This window comes from Sinocyclocheilus anshuiensis, unplaced genomic scaffold (genome assembly GCF_001515605.1).
Source record: "Sinocyclocheilus anshuiensis isolate Anshui unplaced genomic scaffold, SAMN03320099.WGS_v1.1 scaffold199, whole genome shotgun sequence".
Taxonomy (NCBI): Eukaryota; Metazoa; Chordata; class Actinopteri; order Cypriniformes; family Cyprinidae; genus Sinocyclocheilus; species Sinocyclocheilus anshuiensis.
Genome location: NW_015552582.1, coordinates 692,918 through 711,389, shown reverse-complemented (window position 1 = coordinate 711,389; position 18,472 = coordinate 692,918). Strand labels below are relative to the sequence as shown.

Here is an 18,472-nt window from a genome sequence, read left to right as displayed (position 1 = left end):
AAGGACTTTGACCTTTTTTATTTTATTTATTTTTTTAAATAAATGCTATGTTTTTAACTTTCTATTTATCAAAGAATCTTGAAAAAATTTATCACAGTTTCGACAAAAATATTAAGCAGCACAACAGCTCTCAACATTGATAATAAAGACTGGAGTAATGGCTGCTGAAAATTCCACTTTGCCATAACAGGAATAAAATACATTTAAAAATATTTTTTTTGTATTTTGATCAAATAAATGCAGCCTTGATGAGCATAAGAGGCTTCTTAAAAAAAAAAATAAATAAATAAATCCAACCGACCCCAAACGTTTGAACGGTAGTGTAATAAATAAAGAATGTATAATATCTAAAAACGTTATAAATACGTTATATTTATACATTCCTTTAATATTTATACATTTATTTAACCATTAAACATCATCATATTTAAAATTTACAAAAATTTACACCAAGGTCGATTCAACTAAATACCTTGAAATTATTTCTAAACAAAGCAGATTTATCGCTGTCTGAAAAACTCTGAAAACTCAGATACTTTTAATTGTAAACATCTCAACAATATCCCAATAGTTTATTTCCAACTGTTCAAATTCATCTCACCTCAGCTAGGTATGTGACAAGGTTAAAGGTGATTTCAGAGAAGGAGTCGTGCAAGTAGCGACACACCACATTGATCCAGTTGGTGCTGTCTCGCGAGTAACTGTGCGTTGAGTACAGGCTCATCATGTGTGCCAGGTTGGCCAGTGTGGCTGACTTTTCTTCAGAGCACACTTTAGCGATCCGATCAGCAGTCTCCTTACAGAACCCTGTGGGGTTGTCAAAGTGCTGGACCAGGTGCGGCAGCAGGCACAGGACATTCAGAGGAAAACCTGACAGGAAATAATTTAAGAAAATAAATATATGGAAACACCCTCAATTCTCATCAAAATCTCCGGTACTGAAACAGATACTGATATTGAACATGGGCGCACCTGCTAGCTGTGAGGGGTCTATGAGTGTGTGTCGGGACACAGTGATGAGTTTACTGAGGAGGTGAATCGTGAGCTCCTGCGTTGCAGCTGAAGTAAAACCCTTCAGGAAGAGCATCAGGAGGCCGGGGAAGTTGTACCACTTCAGTTTGGCCTGCACCCTCTCCAGCTTCTCCCTGCTGTCCGCCTTCTCCAGGGGCATCTGGGCCAGCAGTCGGTTCAGCAGCCTGAGTGCCAGCAAGTACTCAAACTCATAATCGGACTCCAGTAGCGACGTTGCAATCCAGAAGACTGTCGCCATCAGGTTGGTAGGGTCAGTTGGTGGCACCACCTCACCAGATCCTCCTCCATCGCCACGGACACCATCCTCTCGTAATGATGATAAGCTCCGTGTGCGGGCTAGATTTCCATGGCTGCCACCCAACCGGTCGGCTACATCAAGGGTGTTGCTGCGGTGACGGTCTCCTAAGCGTTCACCCATCAGACTGGCACGGAGGGAGTTGCTGCGAGCGTGGCTGTAATGGACATGCAAGAAACTTCCACTGCCAAGGTTCAGTTGACCGGTACTTTTCCTGTTATTGGCAAACTTGGTGCCCTGCAGAGGATCATGGGAGGCCCTATGAAGGAAATTGAGACAGCATCTCAAGGTTATATGGGTAAAATAATGTGCTGTATATGAGGGGAAATAATGTTTTTATGTTTTGTTGTAGCAGAGCAAATCTTACTGTGAGAGTGCAGTGAGAAGGTCGTAGCTCTTCATCGTTTCAGCCAGAGTGTCTATACCAGCCTCTAGTGTCAAAAGCAACTCGATAACAAAACCCTGCAAGAGACAGATGAAACGTTTGATTATGACTGTTTAGAGATCAACACTTAGCAGGGCCTGAGAACAGTGTGGGGGAGTTTTGGTCCAGGTGAAAGAAATGTCACATGTCCGACTGGGCCAACATGAACACTGATTTAAATCTAAAATAAAGTAAAATCTTAATGACTAAAGTAGATGATGTTTTGTTGAAACTGTAAGAATGAATCTTGGAAGGACCCAAGGATATTATATTTATATTATTAAATTTTTTTATATGACACAAAAATGTCAGAACATTTTTTTTTTAATACATTTTTATTTTCATTAGAAAAATACATTATATTTAAATCTAAATAAAAATAAATCAGTTATTAAAAATTATATTTATATTTATTTAATAGAGAAGGCTTACTAAAAAAAATACAATATATTGATATGTAAAAAGAAATATATACATAAAAACAAAGATATATATATAATTTTTTTTTCACAGAGACATTGCCTAAAATCACTACTTAGGGCCAAGTATGTTGACAGGGCAAGTAAAAAATCTGAAGTACTGGCCCGATCAGGTCAGAAGAAAAAGATCCTTATTGCCGAGCCCTGCTGTTGCTTTCTTATCAGTACTTCTGGAAGAATGTAACATTTCTACATACCTGAGCCTCTTCCCCTGGATCTCCCACAGTCTCTACCAGACGGGAAAGCACATCTGACAGTGTGGAGGCTGTGAGTGGCTGCTTCAGCGCTCTGAAGATCTGGAAAGAGCGACCAGCATAATGCCGTGATGAGCAAGACAAAGCTGTCTGCAGAGCAACTTCACTCAGCTCCTGCTCCAACTGGTAACCTAATCAAACATGCAGCACAAGAACCCATTACAACCACAGCCGAAACATTTCAGTTCTCTTAAAGACAAAATGAGTATTCCTTCATATGGAAGTTGGCACTCTACAGTGCAGTGAAATTGGCACATGTTGTGTCTTACCGGATGGTGTCTGTTTGAAGACGTTGACAACATGACGGAGGAATACACTAAGCTGATCGGCACTCTTGATGTTGGGGTTTTTGGGAGAGACGTCTTCATGGTTCCACAGTGGACCACGCTTCCTATGGGCCAACCAATCAGAAGAATTAGAGCAATAACACAACTGGAAATGTCTAACATAGAACAAAGGCAAAGCAGGTTCACACAACTCTCAGTGAACAACCATTTTGTATGAAAACACTCTGAATCAAACATTCACACAGATGAGACTGAGCACACACACACACACACACACACACACACACACATGCAAAGCAACAATACCCTCTCCTGTTAGACATGGCTGCAGGCAGAGGAAAAAATACAGTAACTTAACAAAAAAATAAATGTACATTCAATATGTATCCAGGGAAACTTAGCAGAAATAACATTATTGTTTGGTAACAAAACTGCAGAAACAAATTGTTATTTAAATCTAAAGTCAGTATTTTGATGTTAAAACACTTTTACCTTCCCATCTTAATATGCAGAGACAACTATGAGAAAGTCATATGATAAACAATCATGTCCTATCATAGACTCCAGTTGGACATGATATTGCTACTACTAAGAACTAAATGTTTTATTCATAAATGTGTTATCTTCTATCTTCTTCTTCTTCTATCCAAAGCAACTTGTGGTCAATTGCTCCAAAAAGTAATTGGGTAACACGGCCAGAAATATTACAATATATACATAACTTGTGTGTTTAAATACTTTTTCTGTTTTTTTCTTCTGGATTCTGTGTTTTATGGTTTAATACAATTTATCCTCAAAAATGGTGTCTAATAAAATGAATTCATAAAACTTTAACAATTTAATCATCTGTTAAAATGTCAATATTATATTACAACAAAACATTGGATTTTTTGTCAAATAAGGATCACTTGTATACTCTATAAATGCTAATAAAAAGTGAAAAAAAAAAGAAATGAAATGTAATGTTTTAATACTTGTGTTTATTATTTTTTAATTCATTATTATTATTATTATTATTATTATTATTACAACAGACAATAGTAATACATTTCTTAAAGCAAACATTTATTTTTACCGGACTGTCATGGAGAACTTTGAGCTTCCATCAGGCTATGTAACCCAATTCTATTCTTGAATTCTTTAATGCTTGAAGTGTTTGGAATATTCAGCACTTTGATAATGAAAGTGCAATACTAAGAGGGAGAATTTGACAGACTGGCCTGAGACCCCTCACCTTGAGCTGATGAACTCAATGAGGTTTTTGACCTTCTCATCCTGCTCTGCAGACAGGTCCACTTCATTAAGGAGAGTAGGGGGGAGGTGAGGCAGTGCTGAGCTGCCCAGACTGATGCTAGAGGATGTGGAGCTGGAGCTCAGGCCAGAGTCTGTCATTGGAGACGACTGGTAGTCTGGCATCAGCTCTATAACACCTGGGAGATAAACCAAGTTCAAGTTCAAGTTCAAGTTGAGCTTTATTGTCATTCTGCTGCATGTGGGGACATACAGTGGAACGAAATGTCGTGCCTCACAGGACCACGGTGTTACATAAATACAGGCATACAACAATGAAGTAAAACAGTAAAAACCTATACAGTAAAGCAGTAAAAACCTATACACAACTAACCTACTGACTGATTTTGATTATAAATATACTATATATATATATATAAATGTTTACCTATACATAAGTAAAAAAAAATACAGACTATACGGATGCTTCACATAAACACTGTACCTATACACAGCTAACCTACTGACAGATTTTGACTATGAATGTACTATATATAAATGTTTACCTATGCATACAAAAAAAAAAAAAAAAAGGTACCTAAACCAATGCACAATTATTTAATATTCTAATATATTACTTATTATTATTATAATAATTAACCATTATTATGCGATCAGTTGGATAAGAGCACTGTGGCAGAGAGATAATGCAAAACATCTTTGCTTTTAGGTACCTGTGAGGATGAACTCCTGAAGAGTGGGCTTGACTGTCAGAACTCTGGGCTCGTTCAGCTCACGGTTGCAGAGAAGTACAGATGCTAGTGACTGGACGCTGCTGTTGGTGCCCTGGGCGACCAGCAGGTGGAGCAGTAAACGCTTGCAGTGCTCATAGACCTCAGGGTGCTGATGGTCAAACCCTACAAGCACAAATATGCATTGCAGGACATACAATGTGGAACATTCCAGTGATAATGGTTTTAATAAACTACAGTTGTGTATGTGTTACCTATAAAGATGGCATGAAGTAGCAGGTGAAGATATGAGCTCCATTCCACTTTGACCCCGTGGTCTACAATGAGGTCGGTCAGCAAGATCACAGCAATGTTACATCTGCAAAGAAATGGCAATGTGTTGTCAGCAGTCAAAGGTCAAGGAGAACAACACTGACTCTAATTTAGGACACACTGAGTATGTCCTTCACCTGTGCAGGGAGACTCCAGGCGTGGTGGTCTCAGGCAGGTAATCGACCAGTGGTGACCAGCAACCACCAGTGGGAGGAAATGGGAGGGGCTCTGGCCGGTTATGGTCCATCACCTTTAGACGCCAGTTAGCATTGACAGGCATAGAGTCACCTACAGAGAGAAACGGCATGTTCATACAATACCATTCAAAAGTTTGAGACTTGTAATAATTTTTTCATGTTTATTTGATCAAAATATTGTGAAATTTTGTAAGATTAAAAATGTAAAACCATTTACTATTTTAAAATGTAATTTATTCCTTTGATGGTAAATGCTGGCCATTGAATTTTGCACTAATTCTACTTTTATATCCACACATATTTGAGTCTGCCTTCAGACCAAGTGTTTTTGGTCAGAGCAGGAGCACCATCAGAAGTTAAAGGGAGCACTGATCATAAGTATGACAGTGATGTTAATGTACTCACTCTTCTCCTCCTCGTAGGATCCTCCTGAGCTGCTGCTGTAACGGGACTCCAGTCGATGGTGCTGTCTGTTCAGATTACTGTTCAGACCAGTGTAGATGTCCAAATGTGTGTAACTGCGCAGAGATACAGAAAATTACATTCAGGTTCCACTTTACAACTTCGTCTAGTACTTTTGAGGAAGCAACAAATTATGAACAACCAGTCAGCAATGGCTGATAAATGGTTCTTGGTTTATTTTCAGTAATAATTATTTTCAGTAATAACTTTTTTGTTTGTTTTAAATGGAACCCATTTCCTAAATCTAGAATCAGTTTACCTGTCCTCCGTGTTGGAATCTTTGATTTTGCTCTCATGATGTCCATCATGTCCAGGTACCATGGTGTTACTACTGGACGTTGTTCCTGAAAAAGCCAATCAATTCAACGAAATGACAGTGAAAATGTAATTGCTTCCTTAGACCACATTTATCAGAAACTTTTCTGCAATCATTGGGGTTTCCTGAATTGTTTCTACTCGTCTTATGATTGTTCATCTTATTTGTATAAAGGTCATATTGAGAAATGCAAGTGGTCAGAGTGGTTTAAAGCATATATACCTGATGTAACAGAAGGGCTCTTGTAAGAAGAAGTAATGCGGTAGTAAGGTGGGTTATCCATATGAGTGACAGCCGAGGATACAGGGTCTGTTTGCTCCAGCTCATACATTAACTCCTCCAGCAGCTGCATCGTCTTATCCCTGCCCAGATATACCACCACACGCTTGACCTGCAAAATATTAGGAAACACATTCAGAAACACAACTGCATGGAACAAATTAAGTTATTAAGGGTGCGTTCACACTTGTAGTTCGGTTCTCTTGGTTCGTTTGGTCCGGACCAAAAAAGAAAACGATACATTTGGTCCTGGTCCGCTGAGCGTTCACACTGGCATTTTTGACTGCGAACCTAAAGATACCGAACCTAAAGGCATAGTAATACGTTCACAACCTGATTGATCGGGTTGAATGACGTATATTTCATGACGGAACTCACCTAACACCCCAAACAAAAGCTGTGTTCGACTTAAAGTGGCGCTGCGCAGACAGATCGGTGTATGACATCACAGTACCCATTCACCGATCTGTCTGTTTAGCGCCGCTTTAAGTCGAACACCTAATGCCATCTACTGGACTAAGTGCGCTCATTGCTACGCAGTACTTTTGATTTTATTTTCACCACCTGCGAACTCACGAAGAGCTCATAAAAGGCACTTTACTGCCTCGTTGCTCCATGTTTGCCCTCTGCTTATTTTGTTTTGGATACACCGCTCGTTCCACGTCGTCAAATCATGTCGCATAGCGTCGCATCTTGTCTTTACTTCCTGTTTTTGGTTCGTCTAGAAGTATTTGGTCCGTGTTGCGTTCATATTTAATTCGAACCGCACCAGAGTTCATTTGGAAGCGGACTGAGGCCCATCTTTTTAGCGGTCTCGGTCCACTTGTTTGGTGCACACCAGGGTTCAGATGGCAGCGTTCACACTTACTCAAACGAACCGCACTAACAGAGCAATCGCACCAGAGTTTGTTTTAATCGAACCAAACATGCCAAGTGTGAACACACCCTAAGTAACATGGTCGAAGTCTCAAGTTCAGCCCATCTGCTTAAGGATTGAGTATCTGGCCAAGACAGGCATCACTCACATAAGGCAGGAGACTTGGTTCACTGTTGACTCCAGACATGCTGATAAGGAAGTGCAGGATGATCTTTAGATTTTTTGGCCAGCTGTCAGCTAAAGTGGTCCAGACGTTCTCAATCTCTGACCATGCAAATTCATCACCATACTGTAAAATCAGACCATATGAACATTCATGCAATAATCACCTTGAAAACATGGGTATAAATATTAGTGAATGTGTTAAAATAATATATTTATATAAAATAAAATAAAACTATACTTAAATGGAAAAGGAAAAATTAAAGAAAAATTGTCTGCTATAGAAACGTACTGTATATTCACTATAGATATTCAGACCTGTACCATGGTCTGCACATAGTCGACGTGTAGCATGTGTGCCTTTACCTTTGCAGTCATGAACATGAGGTTGTTGAGGATCATGGTAGTGGCATGTGGTGAACCCCAGCCCTCTCCTCTCAGCCAGCGACGGCTGTTCACCATCATCATCTCTCTCTCATGGGCATCCTCCTCTTCCTCCGTCGACGAAGGTTCCTCTTGACGTTGAGCTGAAGGCTTGAAGTCCACCAGCTCCACATTGTTCATCCAAGGTAGGAGGTAATGCAGCATCACCTGCCGGCCACCAGGGTGCGCTGTCTGGATTCTCTGACTCACCTCTGAGTAAAACAACACAGAATCTCATTACAAACACAGTGTTTATGCAGGAGGGAAAAGTTATTACCAAATGTTAGATTTACTGAGCATTATATTTATGCGGGTTTTTCTATGTACCTGAGAAGATAGGAAGGGTGAGTTCAGGGTAGGTCCGTGCCAGTTCTTCACTGAGCTGGTAGTAGGACACTGAGTACAGGTGAGGGAGGGGAGAGGCTGGAGTCAAGACCCCGTCAGTACGCTGGATCTCCAGTTTATGGGCGTAACGGAACAGTTTGGGCTCCAGCATCTAATATATAAACACATGCACAAACATTATGATTTGGTACAAGTTACTGTGCTCATCACACTTAATTTCAATTTAAATTCTTACATTTTTTTGAAGCACAAGTAGGTGTGAGGAAACTGGACTTATCAGTTATGATGGAATTCGGGGATATATTCATGACAACCAAATTAAATATTTTCTGTTAATTTGACAGGTTGCAAAATGAAACAAACTACTAAGGGCTGAATGATTTAGGGAAACAAATCTTATTTTTTCTGCAAATTTTCTCATTAAAAAAATTGCGATTTCAATTTTTTAAGAGCGCCACGTTTGTTATGCTTGTGCGCAGGGTAACATGATTTAAACCCATAATCATAATGAATTTTTTTTTTTTTTTTTAATTTAAAAAAAGTCTCTTCATTTCATTTATCTCAGGCTACATTCACACAGTTGTTTTATGGAACCCATTCAATATGACTCTATACAACAATAATAATAACGCTGGTTCGCCTGGCCAGAGGAGAACTGCTTGGTTTCTCCCAAGGTTTTTTCTCCATTCTGCCACCGATGGAGTTTGGGTTCCTTCCTTGCCATTGTCGCTTTTTGGCTTGCTTAGTTGGGGACACTTAATATTTGGCAATATTATCAACATGACTGCACAGACACTATTGGTAGAGAACTGAACTGAGCTGGATGATGACATCACTGAATCAACGTTGAATTGACTTTAACTGAAAATTGACTGTTTACTATTGTCCTCTTTTTAGAGCTGCTTTGCAGCAGAATTGATTTTTGTTGGCAAAGCTGCTTTGGCACAATCGGTATTGCATAAAGTGCTATAAAATAATAAAGGTGACTGGACTTAATAATAATAATTATAAAATTATACAAATGAGGTCAATATACTACTTTAGTAGTAATACTATCTTACTGTAAACATAAATTATGATATATTTATGGAGGTTATCATATGGCAAAATAATCCCAATACGATTTTATTTACCCAATTGTCCACTCTTGGTGTCCTTTGACAGAAAAAGCTTAAGAATCTCTACTGACCTGCAGTAGCTGCATGGCGACCTCATAGATGTCTCTGGAAGAGTCTGCAGCTTTAAACAGGATGAGATTCAGCAGAATCACAGTGTCAAACTGGTAATCCCTGCAAGAGACAACAAACACACAGTATTCATTTTACCTGAATTATTGACAAATTCAATCACATTTACCACAAGAACGTTGTAGTACGTACCTGTTGTGAAAGACATTGGCGATGGCTCTGAAGCAGCCTGCAGCGACTCTGCGTGAGCCAGTGTAGCAGCGATCCACCGCCCAGAACATCAGATTGCTCTGGTCTGGATTCAGCTCCAATAACAACATCACTGCCTCACAACCCAACTGATGCACCTGAGCACAAACATGCATGCACGTGACAGTTCATAAAAGTTGATTAGCTGGTAATGCTAACGTGGGCAAATGAGTAAAGTGTATTTACCTTGCGGTCTTGAGAGTCTAGAATATTGTCCAGCCACTTATATAGATACCCATCAGAGGATAGGCCAACATTATCAGCTACTGGACCACAACACAGCACCGCAGACATGGCCTGAGCAGACACGCATCATATACCACATTCACTCTATGATAGTGATAGTGAAATCTGTGGCGACTGCAAATGCAAATGTGTGTTTTGTGAGATGGTACCTTCAGTGCACAGTACTGGTGTCTGTTGATCTGCATGTTGCGGTCGCTGTATCGGTCCAGTGGTGTGAACATGATGCTGAAGGGTCCAGCCCAATGACTGAAGAGCATGAACAAACTATGTCTCAGTGACTGCTGAGGGAATATACTCCTCCTCTGATGTACTGCAGAAACACAATCATGAGATCAGTTGGAAGTTAAATAACAGATTAGTGAATTTACAGATTAGTGAACCAATGGCTATTAAAGTGCCCCTATTATGCCATTTTGAATATTGCCTTTCATGCAGCGTGTGATGTAGCTGTATGTGAATGTAAACGATCTGCAAAGCACGATAAATAAAGTTATTGTCTCCCAAAAGAAAGAACTGACTCTGAACAGCCTAAACGAGTCGTCAGTAATTCGAATTCCACTTCCGTGATGGCTACACGTCACGGGGTAACATATTTGCATAATTCCTGCCATGTCGAGAAAACGCTGTGTCCTATGCTGTGAATTTCTTTTATTTTCACTTCCGGAAAATGAGGCTGCAAAGAAACAGTGGTGAAAATGAATTTTACCCACTGTACCACAACAGTACAACCCCAATCTTTTTTGTGTTCCTGCCATTTTACTGATGACTGCTTCTCTAATCTCGAGGAGTTCAACGCGAGATTCACAAAATGCTTGCTCTTGAAAGATGGCTCAGTACCCAGTTTATTTGGACCAGCTGGCTCCACTGAATCACAACCTGTAAGTATGAGAAATAATAGATGTTTATATTTTGTATCGAGCGTTCAAAATATGGAACTATGGTATCGTTTCTGACACGCGCTGTACGCGGTAGACCAATCACAACAGACTGGGCCATCTGACCAATCAGAGCAGAGTAGGCTCACAGAAAGGAGGGTTTTAGAGAGACTGAATCTCAGAGGTGCTTCGAACGAATCATTTGAGAATCATTGGAAAATGAGGTGATATTAAATGCATATTAAATGCATAAACAAAAGTGTTTTTTGACCTTGCATGCATGTAAACATATTGTAGGAGACTCCCAAAACAATATTAGGAACCCTAAAAATGGCATAATAGGGGCACTTTAACACAATATTAGTTTCTGTGAAAAGGCCCTGTGGGTGTGTACCTGGTACATTCTGTATGATGTTGGCCACTAGGGCACTGAAGTGTGAGCGGATGTCTCTCAGTGTGTCTGAATCTTTGTCGTTCTCAGCCTCCAGAAGCTGTCGGGTGAGATCCACATATTCCAGCAGAGTGCTGTTCAGAGAGCGAGACTCCCCGTCCAAACCACCACTTGCACTGCACGGACAATACATAAACATGTTACTGTTTAGGATACCTAAGTTGCTAGCTATGAAATTAGCCTTGGCAACAGGAGAAATTTTTTTTTTTCTTTTTCAAATTCACTTAAAATTTTCATAATAGAATACTGTTAAACATAATACAACATCTGAAATGCAATGGAAGTGTTCGTGACTTTCAGAAAGAAAAAAAAACAGTTCTTCTGTGATGCATGTTGGACATAAAATTGAAATCAAATAAACTAGTCAGAATGTGGAAGTACTTCTCTTATGCTCACCAAGGCTACATTAATTTGACCAAAATAAATTTGTCATTTGTGAAATATTTTCACAGTTTAAAATAAATGTTTTATATTTTAATATATTTTAAATTGTAATTTATTCCTGTGATGGAAAGCTGAATTTTCAGCAGCCATTACTCCAGTCTTCAGTGTCACAGAAATCAATCTAATATGCTGATTTGGTGCTCAAAATTTCTTATTACTATCAATGTTGAAAACACTTTGCTTTATTTATTTTTGTAAACTGTGATACATTTTTACTGACCCCCAAACTTTTGAACAGTAGTGTACATGTTGTGAGTGTGTGAGGCTTACATCTGACTGATGACTCCAGAATCGGCCAGTAGCTCAAAAATCCGGACCAGCTGGACTCTGAGAATGTCACGACGCCGGCGTCGCTTCATGTTCTGCAGAAACAAAAAAACACAAGGATCAATAATTTGTTTAGATCTGCATCTGTATTATGAATAGATAGACAAAAAGCTTGCATTTAAATGGTCTAGTGGAACATTTATCCATGAGTCCTCACAGGCATGGATTCCTTGACAGGGTCAAATGTCAAACTGTGGTCAACTCACCTCTGGTCTTCTCTCAAGTGCCTCTTTAATGATGGGGTTTAATTCCTCCAACAGCTCTCTGTAAGACACACCACTGGGTTAAAATGCACGTACCCACTGTATATATATATATATATATATATATATATATAGCATATTTTGTAGATTTTTTTCTGAGCTTTGTCAGGTGATCTTAAGACATACCTGAAGGCAATAGGGTTGGTCCGGCCAAGCCCCAGAACGAGAGACTCAGTGATGTCCATGCTCTCAGAGCGCATCATGGGAACCACATGCTTGAACAAGGAGGAAGGGGACGGAATGCTAATGATCTGCAAAGACACACACATGTACACAAACTTGTTAATCATTTCAAATATGGTGTCCCAAATCAGGCAATCTGCAAATATTTCACATTTAACAATACTAATTATTGCATCTGACACTAGAGCTGGTAGGGTGCTGTGACCTCGACCTTTGAGTCGTAACTATATCCGCTGTCTGGGGTGGATGCCAGCGTCTCAGGTGGGGAGCAGCGAACAGAGCCGGGGGCCGATGAGGATGAAGATGTGGAAGAGGTGGCAGAGCTGCAGCAGAGGATTAGGTAGTTCCTCCAAAGGCCCACATATGAGTCACTGCTACTGCTCATGCTGTTCACCTTCTTAGCATTGATCGGGCTGCTGCAAGGTCAAAGGTCACACAGGAAAGTCACATAATCTGGCTTACAGAAATACATCATATACAAACAAGTTTGCCAAATACAAAAATAATGATTTTTATGCAGTCACATGGCTGTTTATTACTATGTAATATTAAGTTGTTTTATATAAAAGAAAAGTATGAAATATTATTAATTCTCACATTAATATAGTGAAAACAGTGTGGAAATGTCTGTCTTTATTATTACCTGGATGTTTAATCAAATTTTATGTCTTTAAATTTTTTTTTATCTATCTGACAACAATGGCTAACAAATATAGACTAAAAACATTGAGATACTGTATAATTTTTTTTTTACCCATGTCACCCAGCACTACTAGAGACACATTTGAATGTAAAAACATACTTGATGTCGATTTGTGGCGAGAGCAGCTGAAGGCGTGTGGAGGCAAAGACCCAGGCGTAGCTCAGCGCAGTGGGGCAGTGCTTGGGCAGGTGTTCTTGCCGCAGGTAACTAGACAGGCTGATGACCCAGGGGTCCTGACCTTGAGTCACATGGGCAAACACCCAGATGTGGGAGGGGCTTACCACATCAAACTGGTGGCTGATGGGAGATGAGCTCCACTCTGCCAGAGTCTGAAGGTCTATTCCACTGGGACAGTACAGCAGATTCGTCTACAGTGAAAAGGGGCAAAAAAAGATAACCCTGATATAATTACATTTTTACTTTTTGGTTTTGGGCAGAAGCTTTCTAAGCATTCCAGTGTGGAGGGGACACTAACATCCAAAAACACATAATGTCCTGCATTTCCTCACCTGATCGGCCCCAGTAAGGTGAATAAAGCTTTCAAGGACTGAAGCACTCAATCTGTCCATCACTTCTATAGCAAACTCCTCATCTCCCTGAGAGAGAGAAACAAGACAAAGCAATGAATATGAAGTGCAAACAAAACAATGTCACCTCATGTAGGTGAATAACAGGAAGTAATTTAAAGCAGATGGTTACCTTAGCGATGCCAAGGGCCGTGTGCAGTGATCGGACTTCTTTGAGGACATTGGCAGCGAGTCTGCGTGTTGCTGGTCGACAGCTGCACAGCACAACCAAAGCCAGACCCTCCACCACATGCAGAACCGTCCAGAGAGGAGATCGCTCCAGAGGGAGAGATGGGCTCTAAAAATTATTTAAAAATACCATGTTAAACTACAAGTTAAAAATGTATGATAAACTACAGTAAAAAGATCAAACACACTACCGTTCAAAAGTTTGGGGTTGGTAGCACTTTTTTTAATATACAGTAAAAGCACTAATATTGTGAAATATTATTACAATTTGAATATATAAATACAACTATTTGAAAACTATTCTATTTAAATACATTTTAAAATGTAACATATTCCCTGTGATGGCAAAACTGAATTTTCAGCAATCATTATTCAGAAATTATGAAAACATGCCGATTTGGTGAATAAGAAACATTTCTTATTATCAATGTTGAAAACAGTTGTGCTGCTTAATATTCTGTGAAAACCGCAATACATTTTTTTCAGTTTTTTTTTTTTTTGATAACCAGTTCAAAAAAGAACAGCATTAAAACATAATATATAAAAGTCTTTACTGGCACTTTTGATCAAAATAATGCATCCTTGCTGAAAGAAAGTATTAATTAAAAAAAATAATTTACTGACCCCAAACTTTTAAACAGTAGTGTATATATTATGTTGTTGTGTTATATGTTATATTATATTACATCATATCATAACAGTGGTTCTTAATCCTGGTCCTGGGGACCCCCCTCTGCACATTTTGCATGTCTGCCTTATTTAGCACACCTGATTTGAGTATGTCAGATAAGGGAGACATTCAAAATGTGCAAAGCAGGTGGTCCCCAGGACCAGGATTAAGAACCACTGTATTATATACTATAAAAACTTTAAGTTGTGTGTGCGCACCTGTGAATCATGGCTGCGGTTGCTGCTCTGTACCGCCTGTCTCCACTGTATGATGAGCTGCAGCAGCATCTTGACAGCGTTGTCCAGTAGCGTGGGGTGAACGTCAGTCACCTCCCTCACAATGAAATACACAAAACCAGACAACACATCCTCTCTCCAGTCTGGGAAGTCCACCATCAGAGCCTGCAGAGTGGTGAAAGCCAGACCACGCAGCTCCTCATCCATATGGATGGTCAGTCTGGACGGGTGGGAGAAAGAAAGAGTCATTGTTCACAGAATGCAACAAATAAATGCTATGCATCATCATCTTCATAACAGCATCATGCGTCACCAGAACCACAGAGAGGTCAAGCGGGTAACAGTGACATACGAGTTCTGACTACATGTCATTACGACTTCACAGGAAGTCTGACTCAGATTGTGGTTGCTGTACAGGAAGTCATGAATACATGGAAATTAGCAAGTCAAATTAGTCTATGGGTACTTTTCTGAATAAGTGTGATTTTTCTGTTTGACTCACACCCCTAAAGTAAACACTTTGTATGAGAGGACCTTTGAGTTACTCTGTGTTGAAAATCCTCATTCCAAATTGTTGTGTTACAGGCAATTAGCTTTATATAACAAACAATAAAGACCAAACATTTTGGAAATATGCAAACATGAAAAAGTGAACCCGGACCATGTTGAACTCACAATGCACTGTAGCAATCAGGAGCAATCATGCACTGTAGCAGGACATTATGTAATAACTAAAATGTGATAACTGGCCTGTTGACATTTAAACTGAAAATTTTACAAAACAATCAATACTGAATCAATTTGACAGCTTCTGAGTCAGAATCAAATCATGACATTTGAATCCACTGAAGTGAATGGTCAGTAGGAATAAATGTAATTGTTCTCTAACAACAGAACTAGTGAATTGGAGAATGGCTGGAGTTTTCTTGTGGTGATGAATGAGGGTTGACATGAGGGTCACAGGTCATTACTTGGCCAGTAGCTCGATGAGATCTTGTCTGCTCATGCCATCTGGTATTAGTCTGGGAATAGCAGCTACACATGTCCGGAACAGATCAATCTTCGGTTTACGCTCCCCACTACAGCAGAACACAAACATATATTAAACACGATGAAAGCCAAATAAACAACAACAACACCACTTTCATACCATTTTAAAAGTTCAAAAGTCTTATATCATATTTATGAAAATAAAATCTCAAGAAACTCACGTGATCATTTCCTCTGGCTCTTTGTTGGACATCTGAACGTTGGTCATGCTCATGGATCGTCCCACCTCTTTATCCAGATGCCTGAGGATGTTGTCTAGGGCCTTCCTAACCTGAGGGTAATACAGAGACATGCCTACACAGACAAACACACACAGAAAGAGAACAGCTTAGCTCACACGCAAAATCTAGTACAAGAAAGGAAAAATGTTACAAAAGACTACATACAGAGGCATTTCCTCAATCTCTAAACAATGAGGCCAGATAAATACACCACTATCTGAACAAATGGGCATCTAATGTGTTTCACTGGAAAAGCAAAAAAAACTATTACAAATATAGTCAAATTTAAGTATACGAGGAAATTCTGACTAATGTCCACACAGATAAAAAAAAAGGAATGGACCACAATTACAATCCCAAAATATTTCAAACTTTCTTACTTAAAAACACAAAAAAGGACTTGTCAGAAAGTCACAGCTTTATTTATGTTGAAAGCTCAATGAGGACAGCACATGCTCCAGGAATCACAATTACGTGAAAAATCACGTAATCGAATATGACCAAATGCTTTAGGGTCGGGAAAGGCTGAACTCAGGAATATGTTCTTTTTGGAGAGCTGTGTAGGAACTGTAAGGGTCCATACCGATGACCTTGGCTTCCTCGTCTGTGAGGGTGGTGTTGAGGAAGATCTTTTTGACCCGCAGTGTGTTGCCTGAGGGTAAGATGACGCCTGTAGTGGGCATGGGCGGCTCGCCGTCCTTCTGTTGTAAGCTGTCGGCTATTACCAGGAAGGCCCGCAGACCAATATTCATCCTCTGACAGAGAGACAGATAAGGGAGAGATAATTAGTTTCTATGTTTATCTTTTTATCCATCCAGAGATGCCGTCAAATGTTTTAATGGCTGGTACATTATGTGAATGTCTTCACACACCTCTGGATTAATGGTGAAAGTCTTGTGGGACTTGCCCACACACAGCAGGTCATAGATGATCTCTTTCATGGCAAAGTCCAGCCGTTCCTTTAGAGAGGGAAAACAAATGTGCCACAAACCAATGAAAACCAATGCGATAAATTAAAACCACTCTCCCAAATGTTCATTTTGATAATTTTAACTTTATTATAAAATAATAGAGAGTAGATGGTAAAGTGGATAGCTATCTTTGGGATTGGGACAAAATGAAGGCTGGATATGAACCTGAGCTATTCTAAAATATGTTTTGAGTGTTTTTATAAAAAATTTTTTTTTTTACCTGAGCAATAAACTGAATGATCTTAACAAAGATGTTGAGGGGTGTGTCCCTGGGCACCACGCTGCGAGATCCCTTTGGGAAAAGTGCTGTTACAATACTGAGGAGACGACTGTGAGGGAAAAGAGATAATGCGATATGTTATATACATATGAACAAGAACGGTCTACAAGAATCTGACAATTTGCATATATTTGTATGTATCTTTGAGAGGTTTACCTTCTCAAATAATGGTATGTTTGTGGTTAGGGTTAGTATTGAGTGAATGTATTCCTAGTGTATGCAACTGGTATAAATTCAAGACATTTTTGTAAATCTGTATGATTGTGTGTCCCACCTCTGTGTGGTTGTGTTGCTCTCACACTTGATCCTGATGATATAAACCCAGAGCAGCCGGTAAAGAGACTCCAGTGCTACACGAGACATTTTGGGATCTTTGTTCTAAAAAGAAAGAAACAAAAAATGCTCAGACAACAAGAACTCATGACATGAGCCCTAGAAAAAAGGCATTTATTTCCATAAAGTACATTTTTGTAATTTTGGAACTGTAATTTTTATAGGGTGTAATGGACTTAATAACATCAAGCAACTCTGGTGATGTATTTACTGCTGATTTATAGTTATTTATGTGAGACCAGTGGGGCCAGTGAAAGGGCAAGTGGCAGTGAAAAATCTTAAATAAAAAAAATCCTTATTGTGGATTTTTACAAACACATTGCTTTAAAGTGGCTTTACAGAAAACAGGGTCTTAAAAACCCCCAAGTGAGTCGAAATGACCTCCAAAAACAACAATTAATGAATTAACCCAGCCTAGAAAATATGCCAGATTCATTCATAAAGAGCTGCTGCTTCATCTGTATTATGATGGGTAATGATCAATAGCTCACCTGCTGCTCATGACGTGCTAAGGAGGAATATGACGCACTGGACTCCATTTAAAAGCCAATAAGAGCTGTAATTTCTGCTTTAACTGCATTGATGCACAGAGAGATAACTCATAAATCAGCTGCTCAGCAGAAGCAATGGATGATGAAAGAGGGATTCATAAAAACTCTGCTAATGAATCCGTGATTAACACATCATGGCTCATCCAAATCGAGTCACTGACTAAGCAGTTGTCACCTCACTGTTTCTGCTACTCTGTCTCTCTCTCCCACACACAGCTAATCAGACTGCAGTAAAGAGCATTAAGCAGGGTGTAATGATCAACACTCACCATAGGGGGCGATATGATTGCATGGTTTGCAGTGAACATCAACTACATACAGTAAGTATGAGAGCACTAGTACAGTGAGGAC

At 39.5% G+C, this 18,472-nt stretch overlaps 1 protein-coding gene across 10 annotated transcripts in view; it reads right to left on the bottom strand.

Annotated features, from left to right (window-relative positions):
- The window catches only part of LOC107665346 (protein furry homolog-like), an 83,615-nt gene that overhangs the window by 22,237 nt on the left and 42,906 nt on the right, over positions 1-18,472 (bottom strand). For all 10 annotated transcript variants that reach the window (XM_016456174.1, XM_016456176.1, XM_016456178.1 and 7 more), the window contains 34 exons: positions 17,512-17,615; positions 17,178-17,286; positions 16,859-16,945; positions 16,570-16,741; positions 15,927-16,059; positions 15,687-15,794; positions 14,698-14,935; positions 13,754-13,918; positions 13,564-13,650; positions 13,154-13,422; positions 12,563-12,767; positions 12,295-12,419; positions 12,112-12,169; positions 11,849-11,940; positions 11,078-11,250; positions 9,958-10,118; positions 9,749-9,859; positions 9,506-9,660; positions 9,316-9,415; positions 8,109-8,277; positions 7,725-7,993; positions 7,345-7,485; positions 6,263-6,431; positions 5,984-6,068; positions 5,668-5,780; positions 5,203-5,353; positions 5,008-5,111; positions 4,736-4,918; positions 4,006-4,201; positions 2,754-2,875; positions 2,428-2,615; positions 1,695-1,789; positions 973-1,586; positions 602-870 (listed from right to left, as the gene is read on the bottom strand). In XM_016456174.1, the coding sequence (XP_016311660.1) occupies positions 602-870; positions 973-1,586; positions 1,695-1,789; positions 2,428-2,615; positions 2,754-2,875; positions 4,006-4,201; positions 4,736-4,918; positions 5,008-5,111; positions 5,203-5,353; positions 5,668-5,780; positions 5,984-6,068; positions 6,263-6,431; positions 7,345-7,485; positions 7,725-7,993; positions 8,109-8,277; positions 9,316-9,415; positions 9,506-9,660; positions 9,749-9,859; positions 9,958-10,118; positions 11,078-11,250; positions 11,849-11,940; positions 12,112-12,169; positions 12,295-12,419; positions 12,563-12,767; positions 13,154-13,422; positions 13,564-13,650; positions 13,754-13,918; positions 14,698-14,935; positions 15,687-15,794; positions 15,927-16,059; positions 16,570-16,741; positions 16,859-16,945; positions 17,178-17,286; positions 17,512-17,615 (5,520 nt within the window). The remainder of the gene's footprint in view (positions 1-601; positions 871-972; positions 1,587-1,694; positions 1,790-2,427; positions 2,616-2,753; positions 2,876-4,005; positions 4,202-4,735; positions 4,919-5,007; positions 5,112-5,202; positions 5,354-5,667; positions 5,781-5,983; positions 6,069-6,262; positions 6,432-7,344; positions 7,486-7,724; positions 7,994-8,108; positions 8,278-9,315; positions 9,416-9,505; positions 9,661-9,748; positions 9,860-9,957; positions 10,119-11,077; positions 11,251-11,848; positions 11,941-12,111; positions 12,170-12,294; positions 12,420-12,562; positions 12,768-13,153; positions 13,423-13,563; positions 13,651-13,753; positions 13,919-14,697; positions 14,936-15,686; positions 15,795-15,926; positions 16,060-16,569; positions 16,742-16,858; positions 16,946-17,177; positions 17,287-17,511; positions 17,616-18,472) is intronic.